Genomic DNA, 25,328 nt, shown 5'->3' with positions numbered 1-25,328 from the left:
TAAGATCGTTTGGAGTCTGAGCTTTTGAGAAATATGTACCTTTCCATCAGATATCTTTCAGTTCACTTTCCTCCACATAAGAATCGAAGGAACTCGGCCAGCCCAACCACCTCACTAACAGGTAGGTCTTCCCTTTCACACGTTTTCTCTTTAAAATCTTCTCTACCTGCCACAAAACATTTTCCTTTTTCTCCACCTTTTGTAACTCATTGCCATAAAACGTACCTTCTATCAGTTTATCATGAAAGTCTTTGATCTTATACTGTGCTATCTCTTGTCTCTTGTATCGTCTAACCACCTTAAACAGCTCTTGAGTCCACTTCAGATCAAGTTCCTTACTGAAAGGTCTCCGGAGGTATGGAATGCGAACAAGATCCCCTACTTTAAATACAAATGCCTTTGACCGGTTGTGTTTGGAGCTTTGTTTTTTAAGTAACAACGGCTTCACATACAAATGTTCCCATACTTTCAGTTCATTCTTCTTCTTGACTTGAACCGGTGAAAGGTTGGGCAAAGAAGAATGTAATGTGTTGTTATAATTGTCCATCAACTTGGGTAGTGCATCTAAATAATACTTGGTGTTATTATGGGTCAAGTAGCGAGTAATAAGTGATTTCAGTGTTCTGTTGAATCGTTCCACATAATTACTTTTGATATTTTCATTATGTGCAACAGTCAGAGTGATATTGTGTTTTTCTAAAAAATCTTTAAATACTCCTTTAAACTCTGAACCACCATCCACACGTACTTTCATTGGATTTCGTTCCTGAATAATTTCTTTAAAAGCTTTCAATACTGTCTCTGGTCTCTTATTTGTTAAAGGTAGGGCGAAAGCAAACCTACTCAGTATGTCAATAGCTACCAGTAAATAACGCACGCCATTATTCTCCTTGCTGTAACGAGTCATGTCAGTCAAATCTACATCAAACATTTCATTTATAGAATTCACTCGAACTCTCAGCCTTTTGAATCTCTGTTTGGGTGGCTTGTGTAAACTGTAGGCGTCCTGTTTGTTCAGAAAACGTCTCACAGTGCTCAGTCTGAGATCTGGTTGACGATCTAATTTCAGAACGCTATGAAGTTTCTCAGGTCCATAAAAAGCTCCCGGTTCAAGCGGGTTAAAATAGTAACTTTCTAATATCTTCTCCTGTTTCTTTGTTAGCACCTTTCTCTGTTGTGGCTTCATGATGAAATGAGAGAAGCACTGACAACAGACACCTATTAAAGAACAACCATTTGATAACTATCAAAAGAAGACAAACAAAGATGTAAGCATAATTTATGTTTTATTCATAGTATGAATATTGCTAAAGTACACACACACACACACACACACACACACAAACACACACACATACACACACACACACACATTTCATTTGGTACTGATAAAATAATATGACATGGAAACAGTCTACAAGCGTTTTTGCAACTTCAACATTTTTACAACACATTGCTTCAAACCATTCACCCATTCAGGTGATTTGAATGTATTGTCACGATAGTCCTTACACTGGTAAGGTACTAAATTGAAAGCAGGCATTGTGCACAGATGTGGATCATCAATCACAAGTTTCATCCATTTTCCTATTACCAGTTCATTGTCCATATCCTCAAGTGCCGCGTTGAAGTATTTATCAACCTGCTCCTGCTCCGACATGCGACAAGAATGATCTCCCAAAAATATTGGATCACCTTCTTCATTAAACAGACAAGGAATACACATTTCACATGCGAGCTGACTGATCATTTTACTCACTTCTAAAGAGTAACTCATCGTGAGAAGATCCTCTGCTTGTTTCAGTTTTGTAGCCATATCTACTTCATCAGCATTGAGTGGTAAGGTTTTCATCTTCTTGATAATGACTCTCTTTGTTGCCTTGTATTCATCTTTAAATTTTCTCTTTGCATCTTTCACGCATTCTTCCTTATCTTGAAACCACTCAGGTGATCGTGTTATGACTGGTTCATTTAGAGTGTGTGGCATCCGCATGACCTGCTTCCATGAGTAGAATGTAGTTTTCTTGCCGCTGTTCAAAATAGCAAGTTACATCACTGTAACACATTTAAAACCATCAGTTTTCACTTGACTCTGTGTTCATTATTTCATTTCTAACCTTCATTAAGATCTGACCAAGTCTATTACTGCCTTTCCATTTAGATGGATTAAGAATATTAGGGTCATGCAGTGATAGACCCACACCCCACACACGATCATATGGACTCGCTTCTACCAAGATCTTGGGAAAAGTGTCTAACAGTTGTTTCTTCAGAAAAACAGACTGTGAGAATTTAGCTGAAGATGCTGCATACACCACATTGGAACTCACAACATCCCATTGGCGTTGATTAAAACATCTCACACTTCTACCTAAACGTTTTTGTTCAGCAGCAGAAACACACTTTAAAATCTTATGCGCAGTTTCCCAATCACTGAACATACAAGCTTTTTTATACATGTAATACTGCTCAGCACAGTTAAATGCTATTCCTTCAATAACAATCTCAGTAGAAAAATGTTGACTAAACACTGAAGTTCTGGTGTAAAAAAATACATACTTGTCAGTTGTTCGGGTTCCCATGATCAGATTCGAGATGTATACTGGCGTGAAGATTTCGTCTTGTTGACAAGATCGCTGTTTAAGCACGAATGAAAGCTTCAACAGTTAAACACTGCTTAACTTCTATAAAATTGAATTTCATTGGTGTACTTTGTCTTCCTTAGCGTTTCATTGGTTACTGAGTATTCATCGTACCATACATTTAATAAGTGGATGACACGTTGATCCTGGAATGTTATTGTTATAGGGTTAACAGGTTCAGCGGCTAAAACCCACACACGAATAGATTTACTCTTGCGTATAAAGAGTGGGTAAGAGAGAGAGCTACCTCTAGTGTATTGATACTAGTGAGCGGTGACATAGTTACATGTTTGAACAGAGCGAATATATACAGAGCCAGCCTTACTGCTGGTCTCCTTTAGCAAAATTTGCTTCTATTGTGTGAAAGGTATTGACTGACCTCTGTGGTATGCTCCACAAGAATGCTTTTGTTTGTTTCTTTACTCTATGCGTCTTTAACACTTAGTGAAACGTGAATGAAGTAGAGAAAAATGTTTATAAACGAATTGATTTCGGTGAAAGGGTTAACAGGTTCAGCGGTTAAAACCCACACACGAGTAGATTTATAGAAATGCTGCTCCACAGGAATGCTTTTGATGGAAATTCAACGCTCCACAGGAATGCTTTTGTTGGAAATTCTTTGCTCCACAGGAATGGTTTTGATGGAAATTCTTTGCTCCACAGGAATGTTTTTGATGGAAATTCTTTGCTCCACAGGAATGTTTTTGATGGAAATTCCACGCTCCACAGGGCTGCTTTTGTCCGGAAGGTAACAGGAATGCTTTTGTTGGAAATTCAATGCTCCACAGGAATGCTTTTGTTGGAAACTCCATGCTCCACAGGAATTTGTTGGAAATTCTATGCTCCACAGGAATGCTTTTGTTGGTGCTCCACGCTCCACAGGAATGCTTTTGTCCGGAAGGTATTACTTTCTCTCTACTCTTGGTACTCGCTGTAGCGTGGCTGTGTTAGACTTGGTACTCACTGTAGCGTGGCTGAGTTAGACTTGGTACTCACTGTAGCGTGGCTGTGTTAGACATGGTACTCACTGTAGAGTGGCTGTGTTAGACTTGGTACTCACTGTAATGTGGCTGTGTTAGACTTGGTACTCACTGTAACGTGGCTGAGTTAGACTTGGTACTCACTGTAACGTGGCTGAGTTAGACTTGGTACTCACTGTAACGTGGCTGTATTAGACATGGTACTCACTGTAGAGTGGCTGTGTTAGACATGGTACTTACTGTAACGTGGCTGAGTTAGACATGGTACTCACAGTAGCGTGGGTGAGTTAGACTTGGTACTCACTGTAGCGTGGCTGTGTTAGACTTGGTACTCACTGTAACGTGGCTGTGTTAGACATGGTACTCACTGTAGCGAGGCTGTGTTAGACATGGTACTCACTGTAGCGTGGCTGTGTTAGACTTGGTACTCACTGTAGCGTGGCTGTGTTACACTTGGTACTCACTGTAGCGTGGCTGTGTTAGACTTGGTACTCACTGTAGCGTGGCTGTGTTAGACACGGTACTCACTGTAGCGTGGCTGTGTTAGACACGGTACTCACTGTAGCGTGGCTGTGTTAGACATGGTACTCACTGTAACGTGGCTGTGTTAGACTTGGTACTCACTGTAACGTGGCTGTGTTAGACATGGTACTCACTGTAGCGAGGCTGTGTTAGACATGGTACTCACTGTAGCGTGGCTGTGTTAGACTTGGTACTCACTGTAGCGTGGCTGTGTTACACTTGGTACTCACTGTAGCGTGGCTGTGTTAGACATGGTACTCACTGTAGCGTGGCTGTGTTAGACACGGTACTCACTGTAGCGTGGCTGTGTTAGACACGGTACTCACTGTAGCGTGGCTGTGTTAGACATGGTACTCACTGTAACGTGGCTGTGTTAGACTTGGTACTCACTGTTACATGGCTGTGTTAGACACGGTACTCACTGTAGCGTGGCTGTGTTAGACATGGTACTCACTGTAACGTGGCTGTGTTAGACATGGTACTCACTGTTACATGGCTGTGTTAGACATGGTACTCACTGTAACGTGGCTGAGTTAGACTTGGTACTCACTGTAGCGTGGCTGTGTTAGACTTGGTACTCACTGTAGCGAGGCTGTGTTAGACATGGTACTCACTGTAGAGTGGCTGTGTTAGACATGGTACTCACTGTAACGTGGCTGTGTTAGACTTGGTACTCACTGTAACGTGGCTGAGTTAGACTTGGGACTCACTGTAGCGTGGCTGTGTTAGACTTGGTACTCACTGTAACGTGGCTGTGTTAGACATGGTACTCACTGTAGCGAGGCTGTGTTAGACTTGGTACTCACTGTAGCGTGGCTGTGTTAGACATGGTACTCACTGTAGCGTGGCTGTGTTAGACTTGGTACTCACTGTAGCGTGGCTGTGTTAGACTTGGTACTCACAGTAGCGTGGCTGTGTTAGACTTGGTACTCACTGTAGCGTGGCTGTGTTAGACATGGTACTCACTGTAGCGTGGCTGTGTTTGACATGGTACTCACTGTAGCGTGGCTGTGTTAGACTTGGTACTCACTGTAGCGTGGCTGTGTTAGACATGGTACTCACTGTAGAGTGGCTGTGTTTGACTTGGTACTCACTGTAGCGTGGCTGTGTTAGACTTGGTACTCACTGTAGCGTGGCTGTGTTAGACATGGTACTCACTGTAATGTGGCTGTGTTAGACATGGTACTCACTGTAACGTGGCTGGGTTAGACTTGGTACTCACTGTAATGTGGCTGTGTTAGACATGGTACTCACTCTAACGTGGCTGTGTTAGACTTGGTACTCACTGTAACGTGGCTGTGTTACACTTGGTACTCACTGTAACGTGGCTGTGTTAGACATGGTACTCACTGTAATGTGGCTGTGTTAGACATGGTACTCACTGTAGCGTGGCTGTGTTAGACATGGTACTCACTGTAGAGTGGCTGTGTTTGACTTGGTACTCACTGTAGCGTTGCTGTGTTAGACTTGGTACTCACTGTAGCGTGGCTGTGTTAGACTTGGTACTCACTGTAACGTGGCTGTGTTAGATATGGTACTCACTGTAGCGTGGCTGTGTTAGACATGGTACTCACTGTAACGTGGCTGTGTTGGACTTGGTACTCACTGTTACATGGCTGTGTTAGACATGGTACTCACTGTAGCGTTGCTGTGTTAGACTTGGTACTCACTGTAGCGTTGCTGTGTTAGACTTGGTACTCACTGTAGCGTGGCTGTGTTAGACTTGGTACTCACTGTAACGTGGCTGTGTTAGATATGGTAATCACTGTAACGTGGCTGTGTTAGACATGGTACTCACTGTAACGTGGCTGTGTTGGACTTGGTACTCACTGTTACATGGCTGTGTTAGACATGGTACTCACTGTAACGTGGCTGAGTTAGACTTGGTTCTCACTGTAGCGTGGCTGTGTTAGACTTGGTACTCACTGTAGCGAGGCTGTGTTAGACATGGTACTCACTGTAGAGTGGCTGTGTTAGACTTGGTACTCACTGTAACGTGGCTGTGTTAGACTTGGTACTCACTGTAATGTGGCTGTGTTAGACTTGGTACTCACTGTAACGTGGCTGAGTTACACTTGGTACTCACTGTAACGTGGCTGAGTTAGACTTGGTACTCACTGTAGCGTGGCTGTGTTAGACTTGGTACTCACTGTAGCGTGGCTGTGTTAGACATGGTACTCACTGTAACGTGGCTGTATTAGACATGGTACTCACTGTAGAGTGGCTGTGTTAGACATGGTACTCACTGTAACGTGGCTGAGTAAGACATGGTACTCACAGTAGCGTTGCTGAGTTAGACTTGGTACTCACTGTAGCGTGGCTGTGTTAGACTTGGTACTCACTGTAACGTGGCTGTGTTAGACATGGTACTCACTGTAGCGAGGCTGTTTTAGACTTGGTACTCACTGTAGCGTGGCTGTGTTAGACATGGTACTCACTGTAGCGTGGCTGTGTTAGACTTGGTACTCACTGTAGCGAGGCTGTGTTAGACTTGGTACTCACTGTAGCGTGGCTGTGTTAGACTTGGTACTCACTGTAGCGTGGCTGTGTTAGACTTGGTACTCACTGTAGCGTGGCTGTGTTAGACATGGTACTCACTGTAGCGTGGCTGTGTTTGACTTGGTACTCACTGTAGCGTGGCTGTGTTAGACTTGGTACTCACTGTAGCGTGGCTGTGTTAGACATGGTACTCACTGTAGAGTGGCTGTGTTAGACTTGGTACTCACTGTAGCGTGGCTGTGTTAGACTTGGTACTCGCTGTAGCGTGGCTGTGTTAGACTTGGTACTCACAGTAGCTTGGCTGAGTTAGACTTGGTACTCACTGTAGCGTGGCTGTGTTAGACATGGTACTCACTGTAGAGTGGCTATGTTAGACTTGGTACTCACTGTAACGTGGCTGTGTTAGACTTGGTACTCACTGTAACGTGGCTGTGTTAGACATGGTACTCACTGTAGCGAGGCTGTGTTAGACTTGGTACTCACTGTAACGTGGCTGTGTTAGACTTGGTACTCACTGTAGCGTGGCTGTGTTAGACTTGGTACTCACTGTAGCGTGGCTGATTTTGACTTGGTACTCACTGTAACGTGGCTGAGTTAGACTTGGTACTCACTGTAGCGTGGCTGTGTTAGACTTGGTACTCACTGTAGCGAGGCTGTGTTAGACATGGTACTCACTGTAGCGAGGCTGTGTTAGACTTGGTACTCACTGTAGCGTGGCTGTGTTAGACATGGTACTCACTGTAGCGAGGCTGGATAGCTACCTCCCTGGTCCCAGAGAAACTGACCACCTCCTCTGCAACCATATACAAGTTATGTAACTGATATACAATGGGTAAATATGTTCACATATCAGAAAACAGGATTGTTAGAACATTAGAGTAATGTTTAGCTAGGAATGTGTCACATACACTGATTACAACAGGATTGTTAGAACATTAGAGTAATGTTTAGCTAGGAATGTGTCACATGCACTGATTACAACACAATACAACCAAGGCACCAGGGGTACGGAAGCTCACCTTCTTTACGTCATCTGAAGCTGGTGGTTTGAGATGCCCCACACTACTCAGTCTGTCTCAACGATTCCATTCCAAGCTGGATACAATTACCGTATTCGACGTAATAAGCGCCCCGCTCTAATAAGCGCCCACGGCGATATTTGCTTATATAATGGCCAGTGAACAATCTTAATTAGCACTCCTTCCGATTGATCAATGTACACAAGACTTATTTATTCGCGTATAATACGCACTAGTGTGTTATGTACATACTTAATTATGGGCAATTAAATTCTGGAAAAATATGTCTGTCGTACGTAAACATTTCAGGCTGTCAGCATAAACCACGATATTTATCTTTCCACTCTGTTTTTTTTCACTAAATTATTATTCCAATAAGAGCCCCCTATTTCTAATTTTTAGAGGGCCCTGGGGGCTTATTATGTCGAATACGGTATGTTTTATTGATAGTTTCCAGTTCCCTGAATTTAGTCATATTTCATTGATAGCAGTGAGTAACAATCCACACTAGATAAGACTTTACTACACCTAATGGTTATGATTAATGTGAAGAACAATCGAGACCAAGCACACAATATTCCATCATTTGTTACAATATGGTTATCGACCTTGAAACGTGGTACAAACTAGACTAGATTACAAGTGATCTCTCATAACATGTTTGGGTTTCGGAAATTTGCTTTCGACACAATCAAGTTCAACTGTATATTTGTAGATTCGAAAATTTCAGTGACCAAAGATTATTTCCAATGCAATTGCCCAGTTAAGCCATATGTACCGTGTTTTTAGGTGAACACTTGACTTCCCTTTGCATGTGTTTGTGATGGTGCCATCGGTTGGGCAGGATACACTCACTTTCACGGATACCTGGGATCATCACTATTTGACAGCGATTCTTAAATAGTAATTCATGATTCTGCTCTCACCAGAGATTGCTAATGATTTTGGAATGTTATTGCAGTCGGAGATAGGTCTAGTTGGAACACATTTATCGAAAATTATTAAACATGTTCCGGAGATGAGGATAAAAAAGTTCATGAACGGGCGGAAAGACGGACCGACGGATGGACAACTGACGAAGATCTGTGACATTCTCACTTGACGATAACAAGGAGAGCTTAAAATCATGCTCTCTTAATGTTTACTAACGGAAATAATAGTAACATAAAAATAAATTTATGATGAAATTGAAATACATCTTTCAATACATATACATGAATACATCTCCTCGACTTTAAGTACGTGATTCAAAATGTGCACGTGGATGTTAATGCACGGCGCATAATTTAGGTGTTTGCAAGTTTGTTGTGAGCATGATACTCACACACGTGGTGTTTGAATGAAAACAGCACACAATGATTGTTTAGCGAACATGTGCTCATGAAAACACTTTTGTTTAACCGAAAATAACGTTTTCGCAAGTCAACGGCTTGCTGAACATCAACGTCTACCCGCCGTGTGTCTGCTGCCATCAGGAATGGCGCAAAACGAAGTTGCAAGACATTTTAATGTTACTCTAAACACAATATTTTCTCTTTGGAGACGTTATCTACAGCATTGTTATGATATTACATTGATCAGACGAATGACCAAATATTATGTTACTTTTAATAACATAACATTTACACCACTTTATTATGAAGCACAGTTACTTGTAATCTCAGAATCAGTTATAACTATCATTTATCAAATTGCTGAATCATATATCTAAAGCAGCCCTACCTCTTGACAATATGGCATCTATGAAGCGCTGCCACCACTCGTTACCAGATGAAGCGTCTATGTACGTGAGAGTCTTGATACTGTCTGGGATGGGGCAGTCCTTCACCAGCACTGGGATCACCAGGAGTTGACGCTCTTCCAGGCTCAGGACCATCCCCTGCTCAACCTCAAACATACACCAGCGGCTCTGAGTGAAGTCAGGCGTCAGAACCATCACAGTCTTCTCAGAAATACGGATGTGCTCAGTGATGTTCTCAATGACGCGCTTGCCACCATGGAAGTCTCGTTCGTGGACGCTGCACCTGAATCCGAATTCCGGGGCCTCCAATTTCTGCCTGACCATGTCGACCCAGTCTCGATCAGCTAATTCATAGGAGAAGAAAACGTGATACTTCTTCCCTTCCGACAAAGGTGGAGCGATGCCAGTCAACACTGGATCTGGTGGGACTGGGGGTCGCCAGGAACTACTTTCATCCTGGACAGATGGCGGACATGGGTTGTCTTGCTTTGTGTTGATACTCCCTGGACGCTGGTTCTCAGACACTCCATGTCGTGTTTGGATGCCAGTGACTTCATCAACAATGACAACATCAGTATGATGAACGCTGGGGTCAAAATGGTGACCTTCCTCATCAGCATTTACAAGTTTCCTCTCCGTGGCTTCCAGTTTAGATGCTGATTCTTTAGTCGATCTCAACACGTGTTCCTTGAGTGTGTCCAGGCGAGCATTGGGTGGTAGAGACGTCTGTTCTCGGAAGTCCACTCCGATGTCCACGTTGTCGTCGTGTGAAACGTGCAGTTCCACCCCCCATCCAGCTGCCTCATCCAGGGAGGGACCTTGGAGGGGTTTCGGCAACTCTGCACCCCCTTCATTCCCACCTTCCATCTCATCATCCGAGAAACTTGTCAGCTGTTCTGTGTCCATTTCTCAGCGGGTTCAGCTCTAAGGCTGAAGACGTAATTAAAGTTTTCACATATCATAATGACACTGCCATTTATTTTTAACCTACTTGGTGATTCCTCTAAATGTTCCTACAATGTGTTAGGATAACGATATAACATTCTATCACATTTGTATTATTTATATGAATTTGTGAAATAAGGCATCCAAGGAGAATTGTATTAACACATCTGAAACAGGTAAATAAATTTCCACAAGGTTTCAAAATCTTTTATATAACATAGTTGTAATACACAACAATCAAATTTATTTTACAGAACATATTTTTCAACTCTGAGCCTTATAATTGTTCTAATGTCATACAATGATTCCAGTTATGACACACGAAAAACACTAATCATGATATGGAGATGAACAGGACACAATTTCAGACATTTTTTTTACAGCGCCTAAAATGACTTTTGAGGGCATTACATTACATTGTTGGAATAAACAGCTGAGCAGTGGCCATGATTAGGTATTTCAATATGGCTGCTGTGGTAGCCATGTCGAAAATCAGATTTGAACTTCTGTAAGTGTCATCATTGGTTGAAAGAAGCATGTCACGTTTCAAGTCCAGTGGCTGATGATGTTTACAGACCCTGGAGTGCATTTTGAGAGTATTAAGAGCATGTTTCAACAAGTCAAATTGAGGTCAAAATATGGAATATCCCGAACATATGTGTCAATCACCACTACTAACTATACACTTGCCCAGTTCATTACATTTTGAAAAATATTGACAGAGGAAATTGTGGTGGCCATATTGAAAATGGTTGGATGGGTTGGTTTGTTGTTTAACACCACACTCAGCAATATTCCAGCAATATGACGGCGGTCTGTAAATAATCGAGTCTGGACCAGACAATCCAGTGATTAATATCATGAGCATTGATCCACGCAATTGGGATCGATGACATGCATCAACCAAGTCAGCGAACCTGACCACCCGATCCCGTTAGTCACCTTTTACGGAAAGCATGGGTTGCTGAAGACCTATTCTACCCCGGATTCTTCACAGGTCTATTGAAAATGGAAAACCTCAGCGATGATCCTAGGGACGTAAGTCTGTAACTTGGTAACGAGGGACCCAACAACCATCGTAATTGGTTCACAGGGAACCGACACCAGATAGACAGGGAGCCAATACCCAGTAGAGAGTGATCTAATACCCAGTAGACAGGGGGCAAATACCCAGTAGAGAGGGAGCCAATACCCAGTAGAGAGTGATCTAATACCCAGTAGACAGGGGGCAAATACCCAGTAGAGAGGGAGCAAATACCCACTAGATAGGGAGCCAATATCCAGTAGACAGTCAGCCAATACCCAGTAGAGAGGGAGCCAATACCAAGTAGAGAGGAAGCCAATGCCCCGTAGAGAGGGAGCCAATACCCAGTAGAGAGGGAGCCAATACCCAGTAGAGAGGGAGCCAATACCCAGTAGAGAGGGAGCTAAAACCCAGTAAAGAGAGAGTCAATATCCAGTCAAACAGGTAGCCAATACCCAGTAGAGAGGGAGCTATTACCCAGTAGAGAGGAAGCCAATACCCAGTAGAGAGGGAGCCAATATTTAGTAGACAGGGAGCCAATACCCACAAGATAGGGAGCCAATATCCAGTAGAGAGGAAGCCAATACCCAGTAGAGAGGGAGCCAATACCCAGTAGAGAGGAAGCCAATGCCCAGTAGAGAGGGAGCAAATATCCAGTAGATAGGTAGCCAATACCCAGTAGAGAGGGAGCTACTACCAAATAGAGAAGGAGCCAATACCCAGTAGAGAGGAAGCTAATACCCAGTAAAGAGAGAGCTAATACCCAGTAGAGAGGGAGCCAATACTCCATAGACAGGGGGCCAATACTCAGTAGAGAGGGAGCCAATATCCAGTAGAGAGGGAGCTAATATCCAACAGAGAAAGAGTCAATACCCAGTAGAGAGGGAGCTAATACCCAGAAGAGAGGAAGCCAATACCCAGTAGAGAGGGAGCCAATATCTAGTAGACAGGGAGCCAATACCCAGTAGACAGGGGGCCAATACCCAGTAGAGAAAGAGAGTCAATACCCAGTATAGAGGGAGCCAATATCTAGTAGACAGGGAGCCAATACCCAGTAGAGAGGGAGCTAATACCCAAAAGAGAAGGAGTCAATACCCAGTAAACATGGGGTCAATACTCAATAGACAGGGGGCCAATATCCAGTAGACAGGGAGCCAACATCCAGTAGACAGGGGGTCAATACTCAGTAGACAGGGAGCCAATATCCAGTAGACAGGGAACCCATGCCAAGTAGAGACGGAGCCAATATCCAATAGAGAAAGAGTCAATACCAGTAGAGAGGAAGCTAATACGCAGTAGAGGGGGAGCCAATATCAAGTAGACAGGGAGCAAATACCCAGTAGACAGGGAGCCAATATCCAGTAGACAGGGAGCTAATATCCAATAGAGAAAGAGTCAATACCAGTAAAGAGGAAGCTAATACGCAGTAGAGAGGGAGCCAATATCAAGTAGACAGGGAGCCAATACCCACTAGATAGGGAGCCAATATCCAGTAGACAGGGAGCCAATACCTGGCAGACAGGGAGCCGATACCCGGCAGACAGGGAGCCAATACCCAGTAGAGAGGGAGCCAATACCAGAGCCACTCAGAGATTAGTTATTACATATACTGGTTGCGGGGGAAAAGGATTGAAGTTTCACTCGTGGCTACGCCACTCGTAAAAATATTTCCTTTCCACGCCCTCACTCGACACATGAAATATGCTCTATTTATTCAATTTAATGCAACAGTAAAAGGTTAAAACATCATTTCATTACGATATACAAGATTACTTCCTTTATGAAATACACAAATATACAACACTGCCACAAAATCTTACATGTATCCTACCGTTTTACTGTTCTACAGCTACTTCGTCAATTTACAATGTGACGTGGAGCTAATATTGAACGGGGAAGTCCCCAGATATACGGTGTCAACGAGAAATGTTCCCTGTAGATGTTTAGTTGGTGAGTTGTTCCTCATTTTACCTAAGATATGAACATACCCTGATATTTAATGTAAATATGTTTTATAATTCACACTATAACACAAAATAGGGAGTTTGCAGTCGAGAGAATAAGTCATGTTATACTTGAAGACTTGTGCCTTGAGAATCTTTTCACCTTCCTCTCCACGAACCTCCTAGGGTAATCGAGTCAGTATACGTCCCTTCCCCACACAAGGTCTCAGAGCTACGTTTATCGAGAGGTATGCCTGTTATACTCGCGCGTGTAGTTCAACTATACTGTATTTAAGCTTCCGCACGACAATACGAAATGCGCAGCTATTAATAGACAAATCCCAGTCAAATTATAACAATTCCATACATTTTTGTCTGAATAAATATTACGAACGCAGTATTCTTATATATATAATATGTATATATACTCACTCGATCAAGCGCATACAATTTTAACACATTTAAAGCCATTATTTTTTTTATCTGTTCTGTTAGTGAGGTGACGATTGAGATCATCTGTGGTTTGATTCAGTCTCTTTAGACATCGTGGTAATGTATCTCACTACCCTAAACCAATAAATATATGCACGTTTACAAAATCCGTTTGAATAGGTACTAGAACGGACATATACATACATTTTCTTCATACGCATTCTTGCAATCACAAATATAGCTGACAAACGATAGCCGAACTTTCTTTTCAGAACACAGGCCACTTTATTTTACTCTGATCCCTATTTTTCCTTTTTCTAGAGACAAACGTTGCTATCAAAAGTGGTACGTCATCTGAGAGGAAAACAGATATACTGGTTGGCTCACTTTTTTACACAATATTTTCTGTTAACTATCGGATTTAGATAATTTCTATCAAAGGGGAATCTTGACTTAATATTAGCTTTTCCACTATATCATATATCGTCGAATTCTCATATAAATGATTAAATATATGGAAAAATGCATTTTTACAGCTTTGGGGTATTCGAAGCCAGTGGCATTGACGTTGTCTCACTTTAATCTATTCAACGTTTTTCAGAATGTATTCTTTGTAGCCACCCTACACATTATCAAAGAAGAGCCTTGCATATTTTGCCACTGATTGGTCACTATGTATGTATGACCCCTACTGGTCACTCTACACAATTTCATTATTATATAATAGAAACATTCTTGTGTATTTCACACATCAATGAAACGGGAGGCTTACGTTGGTCTGGGAGAGTGACAACTACAGACTCTTCATATTGCCTTTTTTGGTGTGTGTAAAAATCCTCATAGGCTACCCCTACAATGGGTATAATACAATGCCTTTTCTATTCGGTCCACTGACATGTCACTCTTACACAATATATTATGAAAAAAAGAGCATTGAGTATGTTTCATGTTTGTTTTATACCGGACGAGAACATTGGTCCGGAAAAGGGACAACTACAGACTTTTCATATTGGCAGGCATAGGTATGTATGACTCCTACTAGCCACTCTACACATTATTATATAAAAGAAATATCCTTGTGTGTTTTCACTTATCAATTAAACGGAAGACGAACACTGGTCGCGGAAAGAGACATCTACAGACTTTTCACATTGCTTGCATATAGCATGTGGGTAAATAATCGTTGCTAACCTCACAGCTGTTGTAATAGATTTATTATTTTTACTATGTATGACTCCTACTGGCCACTCTCCACATTATTATATAAAAGAAATATCCTTGTGTGGTTTCACTTATCAATTAAACGGAAGACGATCACTGGTCGCGGAAAGAGACATCTACAGACTTTTCACATTGCTTGCACATAGCATGTGGGTAAATAGTGGTAGCTACCTCCAACACTGTTGAAATATAATGATTATGTTTACTATGTATGACTCCTAGTGGACCGTCTACACATTATTATATAAAAGAAACATCGCTGTGTGTTTTCAACTATCAATTAAACAGGAGACGAACACTGGTCGCGGAAAGGGATAACTACAGACTTTTCATATTGCTTGTATATAGCGTGTGGGTAAATAATTGTCACTACCTCAAAAGCTGCTGTAATATATTTATTATTTTAACTATGAATGACTCCTACTGGACCATCTACACATCTTTATAAAAAAGAAACATCCCTGTGTGTTTTCTGGTATTAAGTAAATGGGAGACGAACACTGGTCGCGGAAAGGGACAACTACAGACTTTTCATATCTCTTGCATATAGCGTGTGGGTAAATAAATGAAACTACGTCAAAAGCTGCTGTAATATATTTATTATTTTAACTATGAATGACTCCTACTGGTCACTCTATACATCATTATATCAAAGAAACATCTCCGTGTGTTTTCCCATATTAATGAAAAGGGAGACTAACACTGGTCGCGGAAAGGGACAACTACAGACTTTTCATATTGCTTGTATGTAGCACGTGAGTAAATAATCGTTGCTACCTCCACAACTCTTGAAATTCTTGCAGTAGGTATTGAGTTCATGAAAACCCCAGAAGTGTTTCTTGCTGTAGGTATTGAGCTCTAGAAAACACCAGAAGTGCTTCTTGCTGTAGGCATTGAGTTCTAGAAAACACCAGAAGTGTTTCTTGCTGTAGGTATTGAGTTCTAGAAAACACCAGAAGTGTTTCTTGCTGTAGGCATTGAGTTCTAGAAAACACCAGAAGTGTTTCTTGCTGTAGGTATTGAGTTCTAGAAAACACCAGAAGTGCGTCTTGCTGTAGGCATTGAGTTCTAGAAAACACCAGAAGTGTTTCTTGCTGTAGGTATTGAGTTCTAGAAAACACCAGAAGTGCGTCTTGCTGTAGGCATTGAGTTCTAGAAAACACCAGAAGTGTTTCTTGCTGTAGGTATTGAGTTCTAGAAAACACCAGAAGTGTTTCTTGCTGTAGGTATTGAGTTCTAGAAAACACCAGAAGTGCGTCTTGCTGTAGGTATTGAGTTCTAGAAAACACCAGAAGTGCGTCTTGCTGTAGGCATTGAGTTCTAGAAAACACCAGAAGTGCGTCTTGCAGTAGGTATTGAGTTCTAGAAAACACCAGAAGTGTTTCTTGCTGTAGGTATTGAGTTCTAGAAAACACCAGAAGTGCGTCTTGCTGTAGGTATTGAGTTCTAGAAAACACCAGAAGTGTTTCTTGCTGTAGGTATTGAGTTCTAGAAAACACCAGAAGTGTTTCTTGCAGTAGGTATTGAGTTCTAGAAAACACCAGAAGTGTTTCTTGCTGTAGGTATTGAGTTCTAGAAAACACCAGAAGTGCGTCTTGCAGTAGGTATTGAGTTCTAGAAAACACCAGAAGTGCGTCTTGCTGTAGGTATTGAGTTCTAGAAAACACCAGAAGTGTTTCTTGCAGTAGGCATTGAGTTCATGAAAACTCCAGAAGTGTTTCTTGCAGTAGGCATTGAGTTCTAGAAAACTCCAGAAGTGTTTCTTGCAGTAGGTATTGAGTTCTAGAAAATTCCAGAAGTGCTTCTTGCAGTAGGCATTGAGTTCTAGAAAACACCAGAAGTGTTTCTTGCAGTAGGTATTGAGTTCAAGAAAACTCCAAAAGTGTTTCTTGCAGTAGGTATTGAGTTCTAGAAAATTCCAGAAGTGCTTCTTGCTGTAGGTATTGAGTTCTAGAAAACACCAGAAGTGTTTCTTGCAGTAGGTATTGAGTTCAAGAAAACACCAGAAGTGTTTCTTGCAGTAGGTATTGAGTTCTAGAAAACAGCAGAAGTGTTTCTTGCAGTAGGTATTGAGTTCTAGAAAACACCAGAAGTGCGTCTTGCTGTAGGTATTGAGTTCTAGAAAACACCAGAAGTGATTCTTGCTGTAGGTATTGAGTTCTAGAAAACACCAGAAGTGCGTCTTGCTGTAGGTATTGAGTTCTAGAAAACACCAGAAGTGCGTCTTGCTGTAGGTATTGAGTTCTAGAAAACACCAGAAGTGCGTCTTGCTGTAGGTATTGAGTTCTAGAAAACACCAGAAGTGTTTCTTGCTGTAGGTATTGAGTTCTAGAAAACACCAGAAGTGTTTCTTGCAGTAGGTATTGAGTTCAAGAAAACACCAGAAGTGTTTCTTGCAGTAGGTATTGAGTTCTAGAAAACACCAGAAGTGCGTCTTGCTGTAGGTATTGAGTTCTAGAAAACACCAGAAGTGTTTCTTGCAGTAGGCATTGAGTTCTAGAAAACACCAGAAGTTGTTCTTGCAGTAGGTATTGAGTTCAAGAAAACACCAGAAGTGTTTCTTGCAGTAGGTATTGAGTTCAAGAAAACTCCAGAAGTGTTTCTTGCTGTAGGTATTGAGTTCAAGAAAACACCAGAAGTGCTTCTTGCAGTAGGCATTGAGTTCAAGAAAATTCCAGAAGTGTTTCTTGCAGTAGGCATTGAGTTCAAGAAAACACCAGAAGTGCTTCTTGCAGTAGGCATTGAGTTCAAGAAAATTCCAGAAGTGTTTCTTGCAGTAGGCATTGAGTTCAAGAAAACTCCAGAAGTGTTTCTTGCAGTAGGTATTGAGTTCTAGAAAACTCCAGAAGTGCGTCTTGCAGTAGGTATTGAGTTCTAGAAAACTCCAGAAGTGTTTCTTGCAGTAGGTATTGAGTTCTAGAAAACCCCAGAAGTGTTTCTTGCTGTAGGTATTGAGTTCTAGAAAACTCCAGAAGTGTTTCTTGCAGTAGGTATTGAGTTCTAGAAAACTCCAGAAGTGCGTCTTGCAGTAGGCATTGAGTTCTAGAAAACACCAGAAGTGCTTCTTGCAGTAGGTATTGAGTTCAAGAAAACTCCAGAAGTGTTTCTTGCTGTAGGTATTGAGTTCAAGAAAACTCCAGAAGTGTTTCTTGCAGTAGGCATTGAGTTCTAGAAAACACCAGAAGTGTTTCTTGCAGTAGGCATTGAGTTCTAGAAAACACCAGAAGTGCGTCTTGCTGTAGGTATTGAGTTCTAGAAAACTCCAGAAGTGTTTCTTGCAGTAGGTATTGAGTTCTAGAAAATTCCAGAAGTGCTTCTTGCAGTAGGCATTGAGTTCTAGAAAACACCAGAAGTGTTTCTTGCAGTAGGTATTGAGTTCAAGAAAACTCCAAAAGTGTTTCTTGCAGTAGGTATTGAGTTCTAGAAAATTCCAGAAGTGCTTCTTGCTGTAGGTATTGAGTTCAAGAAAACTCCAGAAGTGTTTCTTGCAGTAGGTATTGAGTTCAAGAAAACTCCAGAAGTGTTTCTTGCAGTAGGCATTGAGTTCTAGAAAACACCAGAAGTGCGTCTTGCAGGAGGTATTGAATTCTAGAAAACTCCAAAAGTGTTTCTTGCAGTAGGTACTGAGTTCATGGAAACTCCAGAAGTGTTTCTTGCAGTAGGTATTGAGTTCATGGAAACTCAAGAAGTGCTCCTTGCAGTAGGTATTGAGTTCATGGAAACTCCAGAAGTGTTTCTTGCTGTAGGTATTGAGTTCTAGAAAACACCAGAAGTGCGTCTTGCAGGAGGTATTGAATTCTAGAAAACTCCAAAAGTGTTTCTTGCAGTAGGTATTGAGTTCATGGAAACTCCAGAAGTGTTTCTTGCAGTAGGTATTGAGTTCATGGAAACTCAAGAAGTGCTCCTTGCAGTAGGTATTGAGTTCATGGAAACTCAAGAAGTGCTTCTTGCAGTAGGTATTGAGTTCTAGAAAACACCAGAAGTGCGTCTTGCAGGAGGTATTGAATTCTAGAAAACTCCAAAAGTGTTTCTTGCAGTAGGTATTGAGTTCATGGAAACTCCAGAAGTGTTTCTTGCAGTAGGTATTGAGTTCATGGAAACTCAAGAAGTGCTCCTTGCAGTAGGTATTGAGTTCATGGAAACTCAAGAAGTGCTTCTTGCAGTAGGTATTCAGTTCAAGAAAACTCCAGACGTGCTTCTTGCAGTAGGTTTCGAGTTCATGGAAACTCAAGAAGTGCTTCTTGCAGTAGGTATTGAGTTCATGAAAACTTAAGAAGTGCTTCTTGCAGTAGGCATTGAGTTCATGAAAACTCCAGAAGTGCTTCTTGCAGTAGGCATTAAGTTCATGAAAACTCAAGAAGTGCTTCTTGCAGTTGGATATAATGGGTACATACATTCTGTACGTCAAACTCACGGTTAGGCACTTTAGTGTTATGTTTCTGGGATTTTCATTCCAAGATCAGGAATGGAAGCTACCATGATGGGGTGGTGTGGCATGGTTGGTTTGGCATCAATGTTTCCAACTATACATAATCAAGTGTATGAGGCTTGCACCTTTCTGTAAATTACTTAATAAATAACTTAGTGTTGCATTTGGGATGTGTATATTCCCAATGATTTGGACATGAATTAATTAATCTGGAAGTGACGTTATTTACCGAAATTGCACGTAACTTTGTAACGACAGGTTTTGGACTATAAGGGTTTAGGTCATGTGTTCCACCACCCAGTTAATGTCAGCACTCCACAATTGAAATGGGCTCCTAATTATGCCTGTGAGTGAGTGAGTGAGTATGGTTTTACGCCGCTTTTAGCAATATTCCAGCAATATCACGGCGGGGGACACCAGAAATGGGCTTCACACATTGTACCCATGTCGGGAATCGAACCCGGGTCTTCGGCGTGACAAACGAACGCTTTAACCACTTGGCTACCGGACCGCCCTATGCCTGTGGTATTTATCTCGTTTGTGAATACGCTTCCCTTAACTGTACTGGAAATATCGGGTGTAATGTAATGATGTTGGGGGTATATTGGACATGGTCATGAAGCGGTAGCTTTTGTTTTCGGGATACTAAACTGACGGCCAAAAAGCCGTTACCAACGATATTTCTAGGATAAAATATGGCGAAGCAAATATTTAAAGCAGCAATTGTATTGTAGAAATTCATCATTCAGAAAAGTAAAATGCGAATTTACTACTTCAACAATAAAGTCCTTGACCTCCGACAGGGACATTTCTTGACAAGGGGTATTTCGTCCAGTATTCGATCAACAACATTGGTTCAACTTTAAGGTGACGACGGCCCAGACCGTTCAATGCGGGATATGACCTCCATGAGCGGCAATGTATCTTCGAATGCGCTTGTGAGTAGACAAGCGTCCTCACATCGACTGCAGGTATCCGATTCCATTCCTCACTGAGGGCAACGATCAACGCCTGTCTCGTCAAGGGAGGATGTTGACGTTTCCGAAGACGACACCCCAGCTAGTTCCAGAGGTGTTCTATGGTTGACAGATCTGGTGATCGAGCTGGCCACGGCAGGACAGTCACGTTGTTGGCGTTGAGGAAGTCTCTAGTAATACGGGCTTTATGGGGTGTGGCTTTATCTTGTTGGAACACCGTCCGTTGTTGACGCTGGATGAAAGGAAGAACCACTGGCCGTAAGATATTGTCAATGTAGTGTTGTGCTGTCAGATTGCTTTCGATGTTGACAAGTTCCGTCTTCTCGCACTGCAAATGCCGCCCCCGACCATCACACTTCCGCCCCCGTAAGGTTCCACCTCCTGGACACAACAAGGAGCCGTACGTTCCCCACGTCGTCGATAAACTCGCGTCCGCCCATCAGGTTTGAAGAGTCGGAACCTGCCCTCGTCACTAAACAGCACTCCCTTTGTTGTCATCGCTGAGTTTGCCTGCACCACGTCAATCTGGAACGTCGATGTTGACGGGTCAAGGTCATGCCCTTGAAAGGGCGATAAGCCCGGAGACCATAATGTCGTTGTCGTCTGCTCACTGTTTGTCTGCTGACCGGATGTCCTAAGCATGTTGGCAGCTGATGACGTCACAGTAAGAAATCTGTTCCTCAGATGAAGTACCCGTAAAAAGCGGTCATCCTGCTGGGTCGTGACCTTTGGTCTGCCACTGCGGGTCTGTCTGCGGGTCTGCCAGTCTGTCGGAGACGTGCGACCAGTCTGGTAATGGTCATCTTGGAGCAGTTCATGTTAATGGCAATATCTCTGAAGAGTGAGTGAGTGAGTCGGGTTTAACGCCGCTTTTAACAGTATTCCAGTTATATCATGGCGTGTCAGCTTAATGTGGGAGGATAGCCCGAAGTGATGCAGGTCTCAGACGTTTACCACTTCGGTTAACCCACGAGCACGGGTATGGTGCAGACAAACCTAGAAACATAATCGGGGCGAACCGGGATTCGAACCCACAATCATAGGTTTCTGGCGTGGCCAAGGGACGCAACTCTGCACAGCGAATCGCGGCAACAAAGACGACTGGGCCACCCGTGCCCACACTCTGAAGAGCTAAATATGTATTTGTTTTCCCCCACAACCGACGTTAATTAAATATTCTTGTATCTTGTATCATGTAATACCCAAACAGTTGAAGTTTCACAACAGTTTCAACTCAAAGCGTTTCATGCATGAGGATATATATTTACGACATGCACTACATTTTACCATTTGTTCAAATAGTTTCATATGCATAATAAAGAATATGTCAATCAGCTCTATCTGCAAAAAACTTTCAGAAACAACAAGTGTTAGACATATAGGCATTAGTGTCAGACATTTGACAAGAATTTATAATCATACGAATGATGACATAGCTGTCCCAAAGCAAAGATGTTCTGTGACAGGTTGAGAATAGAGATATTTAATAAATTTGGAGATCATGTAAAACACTTATTTATGTGTTTGTTTTTTCTAATGACCTCGATCATTGTCAAAGATCTGTGCAATCTGCCCACTGTCCCGGGGTGTTAGCCAAACATGCGTCGGATTTCGCAGTTTGATGTAGTGATGTATGGTTAAGTGGCAAATCAGGGGATTGTTGAGCAAAGAGTATCTGCTTGACGTGTTTGATGCGCATTCAAACTGGGCGTTTCTTATATAGTATTTCTCACGTTAAGGTAAGCGCGGGACATTCCGGAGCCGTGTACGCTATCTTACAGTACATCACAGTAACAAACTACTGCGTCATCAACATGAACGATAAAAACATCATGCAATCAATGAAACTGAACACAACACAATGCTGCACGGAAATATGCTCTAGCCGTGTTTTCGTACTGCTCGTGCATTATGTGCGCTTTGAGTGATGTTGCCAGTGTATTCGTAATGCACGAGCTTCAAATTTGCATTGCAGAAAGTAGGTGAGTAAAGTAGGTCAGTAAAGTGTCACATCGTTACAGATACTCAGCAGCTAAGACAGTGTACCTGGGGGTGTTCACAAATAACACGGGTCGTTGTAAGTAAGGCGGGTTTATTGACGACGGTAAAAAATATGAAAAACATTCTGCCTGTATTCCCCCTCCTGAAGTTGTATATGTATGACTTGCCGCTCATACCCTGTTATAGTTGTGTAGACAAGACAAATCAGGCGTAAGCTGTATCAAACATAGGACCGACCCAGGCTACCTGCTCCGCCCCACAGCCAGTAGAAGTATAAAAGAAAACTCCACACACAGATAAGTCATTATTCTGCTGAAAGCAGTGCTGTAGAGTACAGCAGCTGTACAGGTTTATTTAATGCAGTAAAAAGTAAAAACATCATTTCTTTTCAAAACATTATATGTATACAGATATATAAAATACAGAAAATAAACATATATATAAAACACTGCCACTGTAACAAAGTGACGTCATAGTTGTAATTATAATTAACACTGTTGACGGTCTTGTCAGTGGCCTGTATCAGTAAAGAGGACAAACACCAATCAGTGTGAGTGAGGTACATGTCTCTGTCATCTTGATAATCTGGTCTGTTGCTTTGAGCTGGCATCCTTCACCCAAATGCCTTCATACACATTTCTTTTTTCGGTCAACAATAGGTCCGCCCGTGACTCAGGAACCAAACAAATGTTCTGTGACATCCAACAGCAACTAACGATGACATACATATTGTAGAAGTGAATAACACACATGGCGACCTTGTCATGTACAGACGCCCCGGTTCACGCCGGCATCCTGAATGTCACAACACCTTCTACCTTCTCACCGTCAACCCATAGGCCATTGTCAGTATGTCTGTTTACGCTGAGCCTCAACTCACACGACTTCCAGTGGGATGGCCGTTAGTTTCCTGACATGTTCTTTCTCTACAAACTGACAAAGACACAGAGCATGACGGACGTGTCTGACGTCATCTTTGACCTTCAGATGACCACGTTGATAGGCAGTGGTGTAGGCTTCGCTGGAGCGGCACAAAAGATCCATCGCCTGATCCTGAAATGGGAGAAATATCAGAATAAGTATTTTATCATCAAACCTATCACGCTGACTATGTGCTTGGAATAGTGGAGTGAATGTTGTTTTACACAGCAGTCAGCAACATTCCATCTGTATCACAGAGGCCTGTGTATTGATTGTGGACCAGAGAAACGACCCACGTCATCGAGGTCTTACAACTCGACCCTTTGTATTCTCCTCTAACAAAATGCACACAAAAAACGTGACCACAGAATTATCTCGATTATCTGCCGAAACAGATTCCATTTTGCGTAAAAGGCCAAATAGTGATGACAATTATATGAACGGCTCAGTGAAAATCAATGATGACAACAGGTGTTCGTGAAAGCCATCAATGATAACCAACAAATCCAGGACGTATGACTGGTGTAGCTGAGCCTTGTAGCAGGCACTGGTCTAGTGGACTGGTGTAGCTGACCTTTGTAGCAGGCACTGGTCTAGTGGACTGGTGTAGCTGAGCTTTGTAGCAGGCACTGGTCTAGTGGACTGGTGTAGCTGAGCCTTGTAGCAGGCACTGGTCTAGTGGACTGGTGTAGCTGAGCTTTGTAGCAGGCACTGGTCAAGTGGACTGGTGTAGCTGAGCTTTGTAGCAGGCACTGGTCTAGTGGACTGGTGTAGCTGAGCTTTGTAGCAGGCACTGGCCAGTGGACTGGTGCTGCTGAGACTTGTAGCAGGCACTGGTCTAGTGGACTGGTGTAGCTGAGCTTTGTAGCAGGCACTGGTCTAGTGGACTGGTGTAGCTGAGCCTTGTAGCAGGCACTGGTCTAGTGGACTGGTGTAGCTGAGCTTAGTAGCAGGCACTGGTCTAGTGGACTGGTGTAGCTGAGCCTTGTAGCAGGTACTGGTCTAGTGGACTGGTGTAGGTGAGCCTTGTAGCAGGCACTGGTCTAGTGGACTGGTGTAGCTGAGCTTTGTAGCAGGCACTGGTCTAGTGGACTGGTGTAGCTGAGCTTTGTAGCAGGCACTGGTCTAGTGGACTGGTGTAGCTGAGCTTTGTAGCAGGCACTGGTCTAGTGGACTGGTGTAGCTGAGCTTTGTAGCAGGCATTCGTCTAGTGGACTGGTGCTGCTGAGGCTTGTAGCAGGCACTGGTCTAGTGGACTGGTGTAGCTGAGCCTTGTAGCAGGCACTGGTCTAGTGGACTGGTGAAGCTGAGCTTTGTAGCAGGCACTGGTCTAGTGGACTGGTGTAGCTGAGCTTTGTAGCAGGCACTGGTCTAGTGGACTGGTGTAGCTGAGCTTTGTAGCAGGCACTGGTCTAGTGGACTGGTGAAGCTGAGCCTTGTAGCAGGCACTGGTCTAGTGGACCGGTGTAGCCGAGCTTTGTAGCAGGCACTGGTCTTCTGGACTGGTGAAGCTGAGCTTTGTGGCAGGCACTGGTCTAGTGGACTGGTGTAGCTGAGCTTTGTAGCAGGCACTGGTCTAGTGGACTGGTGTAGCTGAGCTTTGTAGCAGGCACTGGTCTAGTGGACTGGTGTAGCTGAGCTTTGTAGCAGGCACTGGTCTAGTGGACTGGTGCAGCTGAGCTTTGTAGCAGGCACTGGTCTAGTGGACTGGTGTAGCTGAGCCTTGTAGCAGGCACTGGTCTAGTGGACTGGTGTAGCCGAGCTTTGTAGCAGGCTCTGGTCTAGTGGACTGGTGTAGCTGAGCTTTGTAGCAGGCACTGGTCTAGTGGACTGGTGTAGCTGAGCTTTGTAGCAGGCACTGGTCTAGTGGACTGGTGTAGCTGAGCTTTATAGTAGGCACTGGTCTAGTGGACTGGTGTAGCTGAGCTTTGTAGCAGGCACTGGTCTAGTGGACTGGTGTAGCTGAGCCTTGTAGCAGGTACTGGTCTAGTGGACTGTTGTAGCCGAGCTTTGTAGCAGGCACTGGTCTAGT

The 25,328-nt window shown here is 42.9% G+C and overlaps 2 protein-coding genes across 7 annotated transcripts in view; both read right to left on the bottom strand.

The window, feature by feature from the left end:
* Positions 1–13,545, bottom strand: part of LOC125382163 — a 67,802-nt gene extending 54,257 nt beyond the window's left edge. For 2 of the 5 annotated variants that reach the window (XM_048400663.1, XM_048400667.1), the window contains exons 1-3: positions 13,204–13,297; positions 9,385–10,333; positions 7,383–7,436 (exon numbers count right to left, since the gene is read on the bottom strand). In XM_048400663.1, the coding sequence (XP_048256620.1) occupies positions 7,383–7,436; positions 9,385–10,309 (979 nt within the window). In that variant the 5' untranslated portion in view covers positions 10,310–10,333; positions 13,204–13,297. Of the gene's footprint in view, positions 1–7,382; positions 7,437–9,384; positions 10,334–13,192; positions 13,298–13,447 lie in introns of those variants that run through there. The other 3 variants (XM_048400665.1, XM_048400666.1, XM_048400664.1) reach the window with 3 other exon arrangements.
* A 9,127-nt stretch (positions 13,546–22,672) lies between these two features.
* Positions 22,673–25,328, bottom strand: part of LOC124125952 — a 36,424-nt gene continuing 33,768 nt past the window's right edge. For both annotated transcript variants that reach the window (XM_048400650.1, XM_048400651.1), the window contains one exon: positions 22,673–23,428. In XM_048400650.1, the coding sequence (XP_048256607.1) occupies positions 23,252–23,428 (177 nt within the window). In that variant the 3' untranslated portion in view covers positions 22,673–23,251. The remainder of the gene's footprint in view (positions 23,429–25,328) is intronic.

The sequence above is a fragment of the Haliotis rufescens genome, unplaced genomic scaffold (genome assembly GCF_023055435.1).
Source record: "Haliotis rufescens isolate VD_foot unplaced genomic scaffold, xgHalRufe1.0.p SCAF_2, whole genome shotgun sequence".
Lineage (NCBI taxonomy): Eukaryota > Metazoa > Mollusca > Gastropoda > Lepetellida > Haliotidae > Haliotis > Haliotis rufescens.
The sequence above is the reverse complement of the archived record's forward strand: the minus strand, read 5'-3'. Positions and strand labels throughout refer to the sequence as shown.